Here is a 13,046-nt window from a genome sequence, read left to right as displayed (position 1 = left end):
CATTTTCTTCTAAGAATTTTATGATTTTAGCTTTCACATTTAGGCTGTTGATCCATTTTGAATTTGTTTTTGTATATGGTATGAGGCATGCCACCCTCTTTTTGAGGGAATTTACAGTCATGTCTACTCATATTGGGGTGCTTAGGTTAGATGAGAAGCTGGGGAAAATGAACTAGAGCGTGTTTGCTCCTTAAAGCTGCCTTGAATCCCAAGATAATCGTTGCCTCAGTCTAGAGTCTAGACCCTGCCCCCCGGTGTCCCACTGGGATGTAGATAGGCCACCCTGTGATTGAAGATATGAGTATGCATTGAGGGTGTCCCTAGTGAGGGAGCCCTTCCTGTATAGCACAGTCACTCCTGGTATCAGTAGATGGCAGGTATGGCAACCAGCAGCAGGAGTTTTTCCTTTTCCATCATGGAGGCAAGATAGGGGAGGAAGGAAACCAGCAAAGTAGCCATGAGTGTATTGATCCAGCTGCCATGTTTCCAGGGAGTGAATACCCTGAACTCCACTCCTAGGTAAGTATTAGTTCTATCATTTTAAACAAAAGATTAAAGGTAGGAAGAAATATTTTTGAAGTAAATAAATAGTTGGCATTATGGTAGAGTAATCCATAGGTGAGGTTAAAAGGCCTGGACTTTGAGCTGCCTTATTCTACAAATACAGTCTTTTTCTCTAATATCTGCCACCTCTAATCACAGTGCTTTCTCTGATATTTCTTATTCTCCTATACATCTCCTTTCAACCCATGAATGTTCCTGGATAATCTCTTCTTTTTATGATTATCACATATTTTACAGCATTCCCCTGATCACTGCTTCTTTTCATCCTGTTATAGTCTTTGCCCTTGTTTCACAATTGTGTTTGAAAACTCCCAGTGCTACATATGCTGTGTCTGCATTACTGTCAGTTTCATTTGCTAATTCATTATTCAGTAGTTCATTTTTTAAAACATAGAGAATATTAATATTGAAAAGTATTTGTATGTTCTGAATTTCTTTTAGATGGGGAGAATAGACCTGAAATCAAAAAGTCAGCTCAAAACCAGAATATTTCTGATGAAAAGCAAATACATGACATGATAATGGAGAGATTGACAGGAGACAGTTTCTGGTTCTCCATCTTTGGAGGACTCTGGGATTTTGATTACCAGCTAGAGTTGAACCAAGAAAACCAGCAGAGACATTTGGGACAAGTATCTTCTACCCACAAAAAGATCACTCAGGAGAGAATCCTTGAATGTAATAAATTTGAGGAAAACCATAACCTAAATTCAAACCTTACTATGCATCAGAGAATTCCTTCAATGAAAATACCTCTTACCTCAGAAATACAAGGAAATGGCATCAAACATAATTCAGACTTGATTTACTATCAGGGAAACTGTGTTAGAGAGAATCCCTGTGAATATAATGAATGTGGAAAAATCTTCAATCAACATCTTCTCACTAATCATATTCTTACTGCAGAGAAGACCAGTGAATGTGGGAAAACCTTCAGCCACAGCTCGTCTCTAACTCAACCTCAGATAATCCTTACAGGAGAGAAGCCCTATAAGTGTGATGAATGTGGGAAGAGATTCAGCCAGAGGATACATCTTATTCAACATCAGAGAATTCACACAGGTGAAAAACCCTTTATATGCAATGAATGTGGGAAAGCCTTCCGGCAGCATTCGTCCTTTACTCAGCACCTGAGAATTCACACTGGAGAGAAGCCCTATAAATGCAATCAGTGTGGTAAAGCCTTCAGTCGCATCACATCCCTTACTGAGCATCATAGACTTCACACTGGAGAGAAACCTTATGAATGTAATTTTTGTGCGAAAGCCTTCAGCCAGCGGACACACCTTAATCAACATGAGCGAACTCATACAGGAGAGAAGCCCTATAAATGTAATGAGTGTGAGAAAGCCTTCAGCCAGAGTGCACACCTTAATCAACATAGGAAGATCCATACTCGGGAGAAATTATGTGACTACAATAAATGTGAGAAAGCCTTAAGCCACAATCCTTCACTTATTCAGCAGCACATAACTCATGGGAGGGAAGTCATATGAATATATTAAATGTAGGAAATTTTTCAGTCAGACCTTTTCATCCAATTCTTATTAAATTATTCATCACAGAGAGAAAACTTATAAAGTCATAGAAACCAAATAACTTTAGACTTCAAACTAGTAGTACATTATAGCCTCAGGAAGGGTTATAAATTGTAAAAATAATTTATAAACAAGATTATATTAGGAGTCATGTTCCAGATCTGATTTTAAAAATTTTTAAGTTAAAATTAGCCTGTAATTACTCACCTGTAAGCTTTATGGTATAAAGCTTTTAAACCATATAAATATTGATTAATCAAAGCAATGTTGTAGTGTAACCAGTTGCACAAACTTGAAATAAACATGAAAGAGCAGTATTTCTCAAACTTCAGTCATTTGTGTGCCTCCTTTACAGCTTTTACCATATCAGCTATTTACTTGATATTTTTCTTTAAAGGAACTTAGAATTTTTAGCCTTTTCCTAAAATATTTATAGAAATTATGAATTTTATATGCTAATTATATTTGTTATAATATATGTGTGGTATATATGTATAAAACTTGGAAATTAAATTCATCAGTGTATCACTTAAAATCTTGTGTACCATCATTTGAGAAATAATGTGATAGGATATGGTAATATTCTGTTATTCTTTTAGCAATTCTTGCATTATTTTCATCCAGTGAGCCCTAGGATCCCTTTGAGAAGAGTCTTGGAGGAGACTGAGAGTCATATTGATGAATTTTAAAAATTTATAAAGAGAAGTCTACTTTCTATCCAGTTATCCTAGTTTTAAATTTCCCTGTAGCAAGTATAGATTTTTTTTTTTTAGTTAAAATTGTTATTTCTGTTGTAGAAATTTTGAGCAGAGAATTCTTCTGATAATGACCAGAGGCTAAGAGCCTCCATGCCTCCTGCACCATTGTGGGAGACGAGAGAGTAGCAGAGTGTAGTGCAATGGATTACTTCTATATGGCCTTTTTCGCCATGGTCTTGTAACTCTCACCAAATGACTGGGTGGGACTATGCAGATGAGGTGCTTGTGGCTTTCCAAGGGAATTCGATAACTTGCTAACAATGTAAATAAGGTACATAGCATCCTTGTGGGTGTGGGACCATGCAAATAAGGTATATGGAATGCTAATGAGGGGATTGGTCAGTTTTGCCATCCTGCTAGGCTTAAAATCAGCCATCCCAGAGGCACACAGGGGGACCTCACAACCACCAAGAAGAAGAGACGGAAGCAGAGTGCATCCTTTCACTCAGGGCCCCTGTGCTGAGAACGAATTAGACCCAGGAAACAGCTGTAACACTGGAGATGGCATAAGACAGCAAGAAGGAGCAGCAGAGAACCGGCAGCACCAGAACCAAGAGACCAGCAGTAGGTGGTGCGTTGGGCTTCCCAGCCCATGGAGCAAAAGAACTGAGCACCTTCGGGCAGGAAGCTTGCTGGTGGAGTGGGGTGCTTCTGGGCACTTACTGGCAGACCTAAAGAGTTTCCTCACACTTGGCCGTGCACGGCAGAGAGGCCAGACTAGGGGCCAAGGGGCCGAGAGAGGCCTGCCTGTGGGCACAGCCGAAGAGCTGTCCTGACCAAAGAACTGTATCCTGAGTCGTTCCTGATCCTGACTTGTAACCTGTTTCTTTCCTAATAAACCCTATAATCGTGAGTATGGTATGTGAGTTCTGTGTGGCCACTGCAATGAATTATCAAACCTAGCAGAGGAGTAGAGAGAGCTGTGGGAGGGACAGTTTGTCAGAATTGGTAAAAAGATTGAAGGTTGGAGGTATGTTTGACCTCCACCTCATAGAGATCAGCCTTGGGCTGATATTGATAGTGATTCTCTCTCTCCCTCGTGAAGTTAGAGGAGGACTTCTGATGCCCTGCCATGCCATTTTTACACAGAAAGAAGGGAGAAGACAGAACCCAAGAGTGAGCTGTGGCGCCATATTGAGGTTGAGACCAGGAAGAGCCTACTGGCTTATATGACTAACCAAAGAAGTAGTCCAATTGGCTTAATAATCCATTTCATGTATTGAAATATATTTATGCCATACCTTTTTCTAAAGGGAATGTAAGGTAGTTTAGTTTTATTTCTATGATTACTGCCTTGTTTGACAAAAATCACATTTTCATGTTACAAAACATTATAAAGTTAAACTGTCATAAGCCATAAATAGCTGCACGTATGGGACTGCTTTGGTTTCTTGGCTTTCCGTTTTTCTGCCCGTCCACAGGCATGGCTAAAGTAATCATGAGGCTAAGGTAGGAATGCACCCCCCTTGCTTTCTCACCTTTCTTCTAACATAGCTCCCAGCTTGAGACTTCCCTGATTTTTTTCCCCTGTGAAAGGACGAAATTTTATAGGCCTTAACTCAAAACTGAAGTGATTTAAAGACTTAAAAATTCAAACAGTAAAAACCAAAAAAAGTAATAAAGTGAATTCATTTTATCACCGAAGTTAACCTCTTCAAGGTGCATTTATGTCCCACCCAACAGTGTGTTTAAAATAGCCACGAAACCCTGAGTTAGTCAGGGAGGATTTCTAATAGCAATTTGCATTCAAGTGTCTGTGCTGGGGAGATTTATTTTCAGGACAGATCAGTTCTGGAAGTATCTCTTCACCAAAAGAAGCCACAATTAACATTCATTTGCCATAATGAGCCAGAGGATAGGGCACTCAGATTTCAGGGACAGAGTGAGCCAAGGTGAATCCTCAGACAGCAGAGGTAGAAGTAATGTTTAATTACAATTGATGAAGGCTTTGGTCAAAGTTTACTTTTGCAACCAGAAAAAAAAAAAAAAAACTTGAATATTCCACAAAGAGTACTAAGGCCTCCAAAACAAGGCAGTGTATCCCAACAGAGGTGTAAAATAAGAACAATATGGGATTTTCAGAAGAGGATCAGCAGAACTTGGACTATGCCAAAAGAGAGGTGTCTGGACTGGACTAGACCACAGCTGGACAAGGGTTTTCACTAATTCTTCATAAATAGGAATTGGAAATTAGGATGAGACTTCTATTATATGTAATATATACATTACAACATAATATATAATAGTACATTGTATTTCTATTATATATCCCTTAGGGTCATAAAAAACTTCTTTAAAGTGTTCAAAGATGTCACCTTGAGAACTAAGGTGTGCCTGACCCAAGCCATGGTATTTTCAGTCGCCTCGTATGCATGCAAAAGCTGGACAATATGGAAGACAGAAGAATTGATGCATTTGAATTATGGTGTTGGTGAAGAATATTGTATATACCGTGGACTGCCAGAAGAACAAACAAGTCTGTCTTGGAAGAAGTACAACCATAATTCTCCTTACAAGCAAGGATGGCAAGACTTTGTCTCACGTACTTGGGACATGCTATCAGGAGGGACTTGTCTCTGGAGAAGGACATCATGCTTGGTAAAGTAGAAAGTCAGCAAAAAAGAGGAAGACCCTCAAGGAGATGGATTGACACAATGGCTGCAACAATGGGCTCAAACATAGCAAAAAGATGGTGAGGATGGCGTAGGACCAGGCAGCGTTTTGTTCTGTTGTGCATAGGGTCGAGGGCATCTCACAAAAACAACAACAGGGTCATAAATGAGCATGTATAGTAAATTATGTCATTCTGGTGTGGATTCAGTCATTCTCATGTTATCCTTTGTTCTCTTCAAAACGTTCCAAATTAAGGAGTAAACTCTAAGCATATTGTTGTTAGGTGCTGTTATGGATTCAATTGTATCCCCCAAAATATGTATGTCAACTGCCTGTCCATGATTCCCAGTATTGTGTGATTGTCCACCATTTTGTCATCTGATGTGATTTTCCTATGTTTTGTAAATCCTACCTCTATGGTGTTAATGAGGTGGGATTAGCAGCAGTTACGTTAATGAGGCAGGACTCAAACTACAAGATTAGGTTGTGTCTTAAGCCAATCCTTTTGAGATATAAAAGAGAAGCGAGCAGAGAGACATGGGAACATCATACCACCAGAAAGCAGCACCAGAAGCAGAGTGCGTCCTTTGGACCCAAGGTTCCTGTTCGGAGAAGCTCCTAGACCAAAGGAAGATTGATGACAAGGACCTTCCTCTAGAACCGACAGAGAAAGCCTTTCCCTAGAGCTGGCGCCCTGAATTTGGACTTCTAGCATACTAGACTGTGAGAGAAAAAATTTCTCTTTGTTAAAGCCATCCATTTGTGGTATTTCTGTTACAGCAGCACTAGATAACTAAGACAGATGCCATTGAGTCGGTTCCTGATCATAGTGATCCTATGTACAACAGAATGAAACGCTGCCTAAGTTATGTCCAAGGAGGTCTGGTGGTGCAGTGGTTAAGCGCTCAGCTAACTGAAGGGGTGGCTGTTTGAACCCACCAGTTGCAAACCGCAGGAGAAAGATGTGGCAGTCTGCTTCCGTAAAGATTACAGCCTTGGAAACCCTTTGGGGCAGTTCTACTGTGTCCTGTAGGGTTGCTATGAGTGGAAATAGACTTAATGGCAATGGGTTTTGTTGTTGGTATGTCCAAAGAACTTCCAGCATGGAGAGATACTAATCACTATTTATATTTTGGTTAGTGTTTATTAATTCAAGGCACCAACTGACATTCTTTAAGCAGTCAACATTCCTTTACTTACAGGTGTACAACTAATGAATAAAAACAGGGATTTCTGAAATCAGACTTCCCCTATCTTTTAAACACTGACTTTGGATTTAATCACATCTAAACATTTAATTAAAATCACAAACCTAAAATATCAGGCTCTTTTAAATGCTTTAAGCACTTTAAGATATAGAAAAGACATACCCAGAATATGACAATGATTATACCTAAACCAGTTGAAGATTTTCACTCCATGGATTAACTGCACGGATTTAACTTTTTTTTTCCTTGTATGCACTTTCTCAGAGTTACATTTTTCATACATTCCCAGGGTTTAAGTTGATCTACCATGTACCTTTCTAAGGAGTCGACAAGAAAAAGGAATTAACTCAGGGATGGATTGCCCAATAAACAAGGTACACATAGGCTTAACTGTGTTTATTTACTATTGTGTAGTGCAGAATTTCACATGGGTTTCACCACTGGTGCATACCTTGCTTACTGGTTAAACCATCCCTGAATGAACTACAGCTAATAGCAACAATAAGGATGAATCTCGAAAACACTGAGAATAGGAAAGCGCTCTAGTCACAGTATGCACGGGAAAAGCAGAAACCAAAACAACCGTGGCACACCGCGGTCCGCCGCTTCTTCAAGGGGGCGGAGCTCTGCCTTTAACCCTGGAGGAGCGGCGTGCGTGCGGCGTGACGCCATCATGCTGCGACCTGCCTTTCTTGGGCTGTGCTGCTGGACCGAATAGAGCTGAGAGATTAGTGCGGTTTCGAGGTCGCTAATGTCAGAGGTGGGTTCAGGGGGGGCGCAGGGTCCGGGAGAAACCGAGGAGCCGCCTCGTCAGAGCGCTGGGAGGGGGTCCAGTCCCACGGGACCTCGAGGTTGTTCTTCCCCAGGCCGGGCGGGACGGATGGAGCATGAACTTATTCCGAAAGCAGCTCCCAATCGAGCTCTCCTCAATAAGCAGGACCACCGGCCCCCCAGCCAAGGGCTTGCGCGGCTGAGGTAGCCGGGCTGTGAGCCTGTGGATCGAGTCAGCCCAGCGGAAGGGAGATAACACCGAGAAAGGCCCTCGTTTATTAGTTATTGGGCCTTACAGGTTAAATCCTCAAAGCACTCCTGTGAGTAGGCCCCGTTCTTATCCCCATTTTGCAAAGGGGGAAACTGAGCCTTAGATCGGTTAAAGGTACTGCTTTGTAAACAGTATTAAGATGGGAGATTGGGTAGGTAGTTAATAGTGATATGTGTAAGCATTTCTAAGTGGCGATTCCAGAAGACCAGCAAAAGCTTTTTGTGAATTTGGACAGTTCTGGTGACAAAATTAATTTGGCGAGTCATAACCAACATATTCTTAAACTATGAAATTTGCTTTTCAGGTGATCAAAGCCATATAATGTCAGTAGTTCGTTCATCCGTCCATGCCAAATGGATCGTGGGGAGGGTGATTGGGACTGCAATGCAAAAAACTGCCAAAGTGAGAGTGACCAGGCTTGTTCTGGATCCCTATTTATTAAAGGTGAGGAGCATCCCTGTTTTCAAGTGGCATTGGCAAATCACCAGCATGTTCCAGGCACCTCAGCAGAAAAATACCTCCCTATCGGTAATGAAGTTTTTAGCATCTGCTGTGTGCCCAGGCATTGTCCTGGTCTGTGACTCATTAGGTTAATTAATCATGATCTCTACTGCATTCCCAGGAGACAGTTAATTTCAAATCAATCTGGTGACTGATATAATTGTACAGTGAAACCTGTGAGAGCTGGAACTTGACAGGAGTGCCTTGTTTTACCAGGTCTTGCAAGTTTTCCGATCTTAACACTTTTCCATCGTTCGTTTTAGTAGAAAATATTTGATTTTTCCTTCTCTGACAGGTTTGTTACCTTATACAGGTTCCAGCTTTCCTACATTTCACTGTATATGCAAAGTACTGTGAGAGGAGACAGTAAGATACTTCATCTTTCCTCCCAGAGAGCTGGACAGTAGCATTGTCTGTTAAGAGAAATTGGAGCTGAATCTCAAATAGCATTTTATCCAGAGAACCAGATGAAAGGAACTCATTCCAGTCGTGATGAGTAGTTTATTGAAGTTCATGTAACCATCAAAAGGCACGATGTTTTACCATATCAGCACGTGGTTCAGCAAGGTTGGGTGCAGAGCTTAGCATTTAGTAGGCACCCTTGTTGAATGAATGGTAAGGACAATCGGAGCTGGACTGTGAAGTGTCTTGTGTGTTGTGTTTATAAGTTTGAATTTCATCTTACAAGCAAACAAAAGACAGACTTGGAGACATAGGGATGGGGTCTGGAGGTAAAGAAATCAGTAAGGTTTAGGATGGAAATGATGAGGACCTTAACTAACGCCAGGACAATAGGGATAAGTGACAAAAGTAGATTTCAGGTAAAAGGGACACAGATCATTGCTTTGTTAGATGTAAAAGGAGGGAGAAAGAGGTGCCAAGGATGGCTCTGCATTCCAGATTGGCTACAGGCATAGGTAGAGATGCCGTCTGTTATTGAGGATTGAAAAAATACAAGAGCAAGCAGAAGACTGAAGACATGATCATTGACCTTGGAATCAGGAGATCTGAGTTTGAGTACAGACTCTGGATTTTACTTAACCTCCCTGTTTTCCTCATCTATAAAATGGGAATACTGGTACCTCCACTACAGGGTTGTTGTGAGGAATAGGTGATGCTAGTTATCATTTATGACTTGTTTTCAATACTTTGAACCAAGCACATGGCTAAGTACTTTACGTACCTTATGACATTTAATTCTCTTGATAACTTTAGAGGTGCAGGGGTAAGAGCCTCGTTTCATGGTTAAAAAAAACTGAGCTCAGAATGGTTAAGTGACTTGTCTCAAATCACACCTAGTGGTGAGAGCATCATGTTTATAGGCATGAGAGAAGGCTTCGGTGGGAAGGGCAGGTTTAAACATTGTAGGGAGAGATGATAATTGATAGAACAAGGCTCTTGATGGGGATGTGCTGAGAGCTCAGGGACAGGATCAGCTCAGGAAAAGTCAGTGCTGTTTTCCAAAGGCTAAGCAGCTAAGTGTCATATTTTCTTTTCCCAAGTCCCAACTTGTATTCTCTGCATCACTCCTTCATGTTCTATCCTGCATTGCCAGATTGCAGCTGGGAGCTACTGATTTGTTCCTCTCCTTCTCTCAATAGTATTATAATAAGCGAAAGACCTACTTTGCTCATGATGCTCTTCAGCAGTGCACAGTTGGGGATATTGTGCTTCTCAAAGCCTTACCTGTTCCACGCTCGAAGCATGTGAAACATGAACTGGCTGAGATCGTTTTCAAGGTTGGAAAAGTCATAGATCCAGTGACAGGAAAACCCTGTGCAGGAACAGCCTACCTGGAAAGTCCAATCAGTTCGGAGCCTACTCACCTAACCGAACGTCTGAAAGAACTCACCATCTCAGCACAGTAAAGGCAGAGTAGAAGAAGGCACCAGAGGGAAAGAGTTACAAGTTTGCTTTATGGAAAAAGAAACTTTTCTAAGTTTCATCACAAACTGTGTCCAATTTCCCTACTGGTATTTATGAAATTCCTAAAAGCAACTGAAGTAAAAGGCTTGTTGTAATTTTTCATAAAGATCTATTTTCATAAAGGCTGTATTCTCAGTGACTTCTTACTTTCCTGTTAAACTAAGTGTACCTAGCAATCCACCGTGTCATTCTGTAAGCTCGTTGTTTTGGAAGGCGTATTGTTTTTTCATTCTAAGGAAACTTGGACTTGTCTTAGAGCCTTTATTTTGAGAGAAGAACAACTTTTGGTATATATTAAATTTTTTTTTTCTCCTGATTTCACCAGTTCCTAAGGAAAACAGTCAACATGCTTGTGGTCAGATTTTATTAGATTAAGCTGTATTAATAAAAATGTTAACATGTAGAAAATTTTTTACAAATTTTGCTTCACTTTTCTTATATCTTAGATCCTAGGCTAGTTTAAATAAAACCAGTAAGAGTGGCCGTCAAGTCATTTCCAACTCATGGCGACCCCATGTGTGTCAGAGTAGAACTATGCTGCATAGGGTTTTCAGTGGCTGATTTTTTGGAAGTAGATTGCCAGATCTTTCTTTTGAGGTACCTCTGTGTGGACTTGAACTGCTATTCTTTCAGTTAGCAGCTAAGCAAATTAACCATTTGTATCACCGAAGGACTCCAATTTAAATAGGCATGAGTTCTTAAAATCCGACACGTTGCCAAAGTTGCAGAACGTTTCGCACACGCATCTGCGTCGGGGAGTTTCAGAATTTTGTTGCTATCGGTTAATGAACTATGATGACTTAGACTTAAACTAAAGAAAAATTGGGCTATATAATTCAGTTTCTGGTTTCTAAAAAATTTGGATCATACCTGAGCCTCAACTATCATGCATATTGTACAGTAATGACTGCAGGCACTGCCTGTCCTCTCAGGACTCACAGTCTAACGGAGGACATGTGCCACCTGCCATCATGGCAAACAGGAGCACATGGGTTCTTCCCAGGAGAGGTGAGAGGGTGCTAGAACTCAGTCTTAAAGGAAGAGTCTCCAGGCTGGTAGATGGGGGGTGGGGTGTGTGTGGAAAGGGCACTCCAGATGAGGAAAGGGAGTATAAAGTCCCCAAAAGCAGGTCAGGATTGCTGAGGGTGGAGCTCAGGCAGAGAAATAGGCAGGAGTTACATTGTAGGTAATTGTAGATTAGTTAAAGAGAAAATGGAACTGCATTTCAATAAAGGTGATAGCATCAGTGCCAGGAATGGACTGGAAGGGGGAAGATTAGAAGTGGGGAGACGAGACCTGTTCAAAGGCTGTGGTCCTAAGACCGGAGCTAAGCTGGGCAGGGAAGATGAAGAGAGGATGGATAGATGGTGTTCCAGAGCACTCTCAGGGCTTGACACCAGGGTGGATGAGCAAGAGGAAAGCATCTAAGAGCTTCTGGCACCACCCAAAGACTCCTTGCCACATTAACATGTTCAGATGCTGCCCTAGTCAGACAACTGCATCTCTCGAGCCTCAGTGCTCCTTTCACCCCCACGATCCCCAGCTTCAGAGCTTCTCAGTCCACAAACCTTTTTGTTGCCCCACCTCTCCTGTGCAGCTCTCGATCCTGGGTAGAAAAGGCCTCCAAATTGCCCAATCCTGATAAGGCAGCAGCCTTTGATACTGGGAAAAATCCCACAGTCAACTCATGCCTCCTAAGTATGGCCATGAACCAAACGAGATTACACCTCAGAGCTTGTATTTTCTCTTTCAGGCAGGAAAACTCTTTCTGGGCTGGCCCACTACTTTGTTTGTTTCCTCTGTCAGGAATGTCCTTTCTACCAGTGGTCACCTCCTGTTTACATGGGGACTGAGCTGTGAGGCCGGCTCCTCTGGGAACTTTCTCCTGGCCTATCCTCCCCTTCCCAGCTATCCTCAGTTACACGCTTCCTTCGCGTCTTGTGAACCTCTCGATTTCAACACTGACACACAGATCACCAGTTTGCATCGTGTCCCCACTAGAGGGGGCTGCTTGAGGGCAGAAACAGGGACTCCTTGGGACCAACATCCTTCAGTGCTGAAATCAGCGGGAATATCAGGAGACTTCGTGAGAACTTGAGTGTGTTTCCACCCAAAATACTTTTATTAAAGTGTTTTGTTAGAAAAGGTAGTATATTCACAAGTAGCCTTGGTGGCACAGCGGTTAAACTGGGCTGCTAACTGAAAGGTCGCCCGTCAGTGGTCTGAACCCATCCACTGCTCTGCCAGGGAGAACAATGTGGCAGTCGGCTTCGGTAAAGATTACAGCCTTGGAAATCCTATGATGCAGTTCTACTCTGTCCTATAGGGTCACTATGAGTCAGAATCTAGTGACAGGTTTGATTTATTTTAATACATTCACATGGTACAAAATTCAAAGAGTCCCTGATTTTAATATATTCAAGGTACAAAATTCAAGGACTCCCTGGATGGTGCAAATGGTAACGCCTGTGGCTGCTAACTGAAAGGTTACAGGTTCAAGCCCATCCAGAGGCAGATGGGAAGAAAGGCCTGGCAATCTACTTCCAAAAAATCAGCCACTGAAAACCCCAGGGAGCACAGATCTACTCTTAACACACATGAGGTCGCCCTAAGTCAGACTCTCTAGGCAACTAGTTTTAACAAAATTCAGAAGGTATTGGGCAGAAGCCCCCTCTCACATGTGCTCCCCCAAGCTTTGGGTTCCCCTGGGCAATAGTGTGACTCTTTTCTTGTGAATCCTTGCACACATATTGAAGCAGGCCTGTGTTCCTTTGCACACACCCAGTTCTGGGCACCGAGCTTTCGCCGACTCTCTCCTGCTTCCGAGTCCTTTCTACTGACGCCCAGCCTCCCTCCTCGGCCCCCGCCCCCGCCCCCGCCCCGCCGACCGCGCTGC

General features: G+C 42.1%; 2 protein-coding genes across 3 annotated transcripts in view; both read left to right on the top strand.

The window, feature by feature from the left end:
* ZNF713 (zinc finger protein 713) overlaps positions 1 to 2,124 on the top strand; it is a 43,557-nt gene extending 41,433 nt beyond the window's left edge. For both annotated transcript variants that reach the window (XM_004380796.3, XM_023735326.1), the window contains one exon: positions 1,006 to 2,124. In XM_004380796.3, coding sequence (XP_004380853.2) covers positions 1,006 to 2,060 — 1,055 coding nt within the window. In that variant the 3' untranslated portion in view covers positions 2,061 to 2,124. The remainder of the gene's footprint in view (positions 1 to 1,005) is intronic.
* A 5,228-nt stretch (positions 2,125 to 7,352) lies between these two features.
* Positions 7,353 to 10,252, top strand: MRPS17 (mitochondrial ribosomal protein S17). The gene is made up of 3 exons (XM_004380795.2): positions 7,353 to 7,441; positions 8,028 to 8,167; positions 9,826 to 10,252. Exons 2-3 carry the CDS (start codon positions 8,045 to 8,047, stop codon positions 10,090 to 10,092), a joined length of 390 nt encoding a protein of 129 aa, XP_004380852.1. The 5' UTR covers positions 7,353 to 7,441; positions 8,028 to 8,044; the 3' UTR covers positions 10,093 to 10,252.
* The last annotated feature ends 2,794 nt before the right edge of the window (positions 10,253 to 13,046 follow it).

This window comes from Trichechus manatus, unplaced genomic scaffold (genome assembly GCF_000243295.1).
Source record: "Trichechus manatus latirostris isolate Lorelei unplaced genomic scaffold, TriManLat1.0 scaffold00077, whole genome shotgun sequence".
In the NCBI taxonomy this organism is placed as follows: domain Eukaryota; kingdom Metazoa; phylum Chordata; class Mammalia; order Sirenia; family Trichechidae; genus Trichechus; species Trichechus manatus.
The sequence above is the reverse complement of the archived record's forward strand: the minus strand, read 5'-3'. Positions and strand labels throughout refer to the sequence as shown.

Bases quoted from the DNA above. Each gene is read 5' to 3' on its own strand.
- MRPS17 (XM_004380795.2), top strand. From the start codon at position 8,045: ATGTCAGTAGTTCGTTCATCCGTCCATGCCAAATGGATCGTGGGGAGG. The intron at 8,168-9,825 runs GTGAGGAGCATC...TTCTCTCAATAG, and splicing joins TGGATCCCTATTTATTAAAG to TATTATAATAAGCGAAAGAC.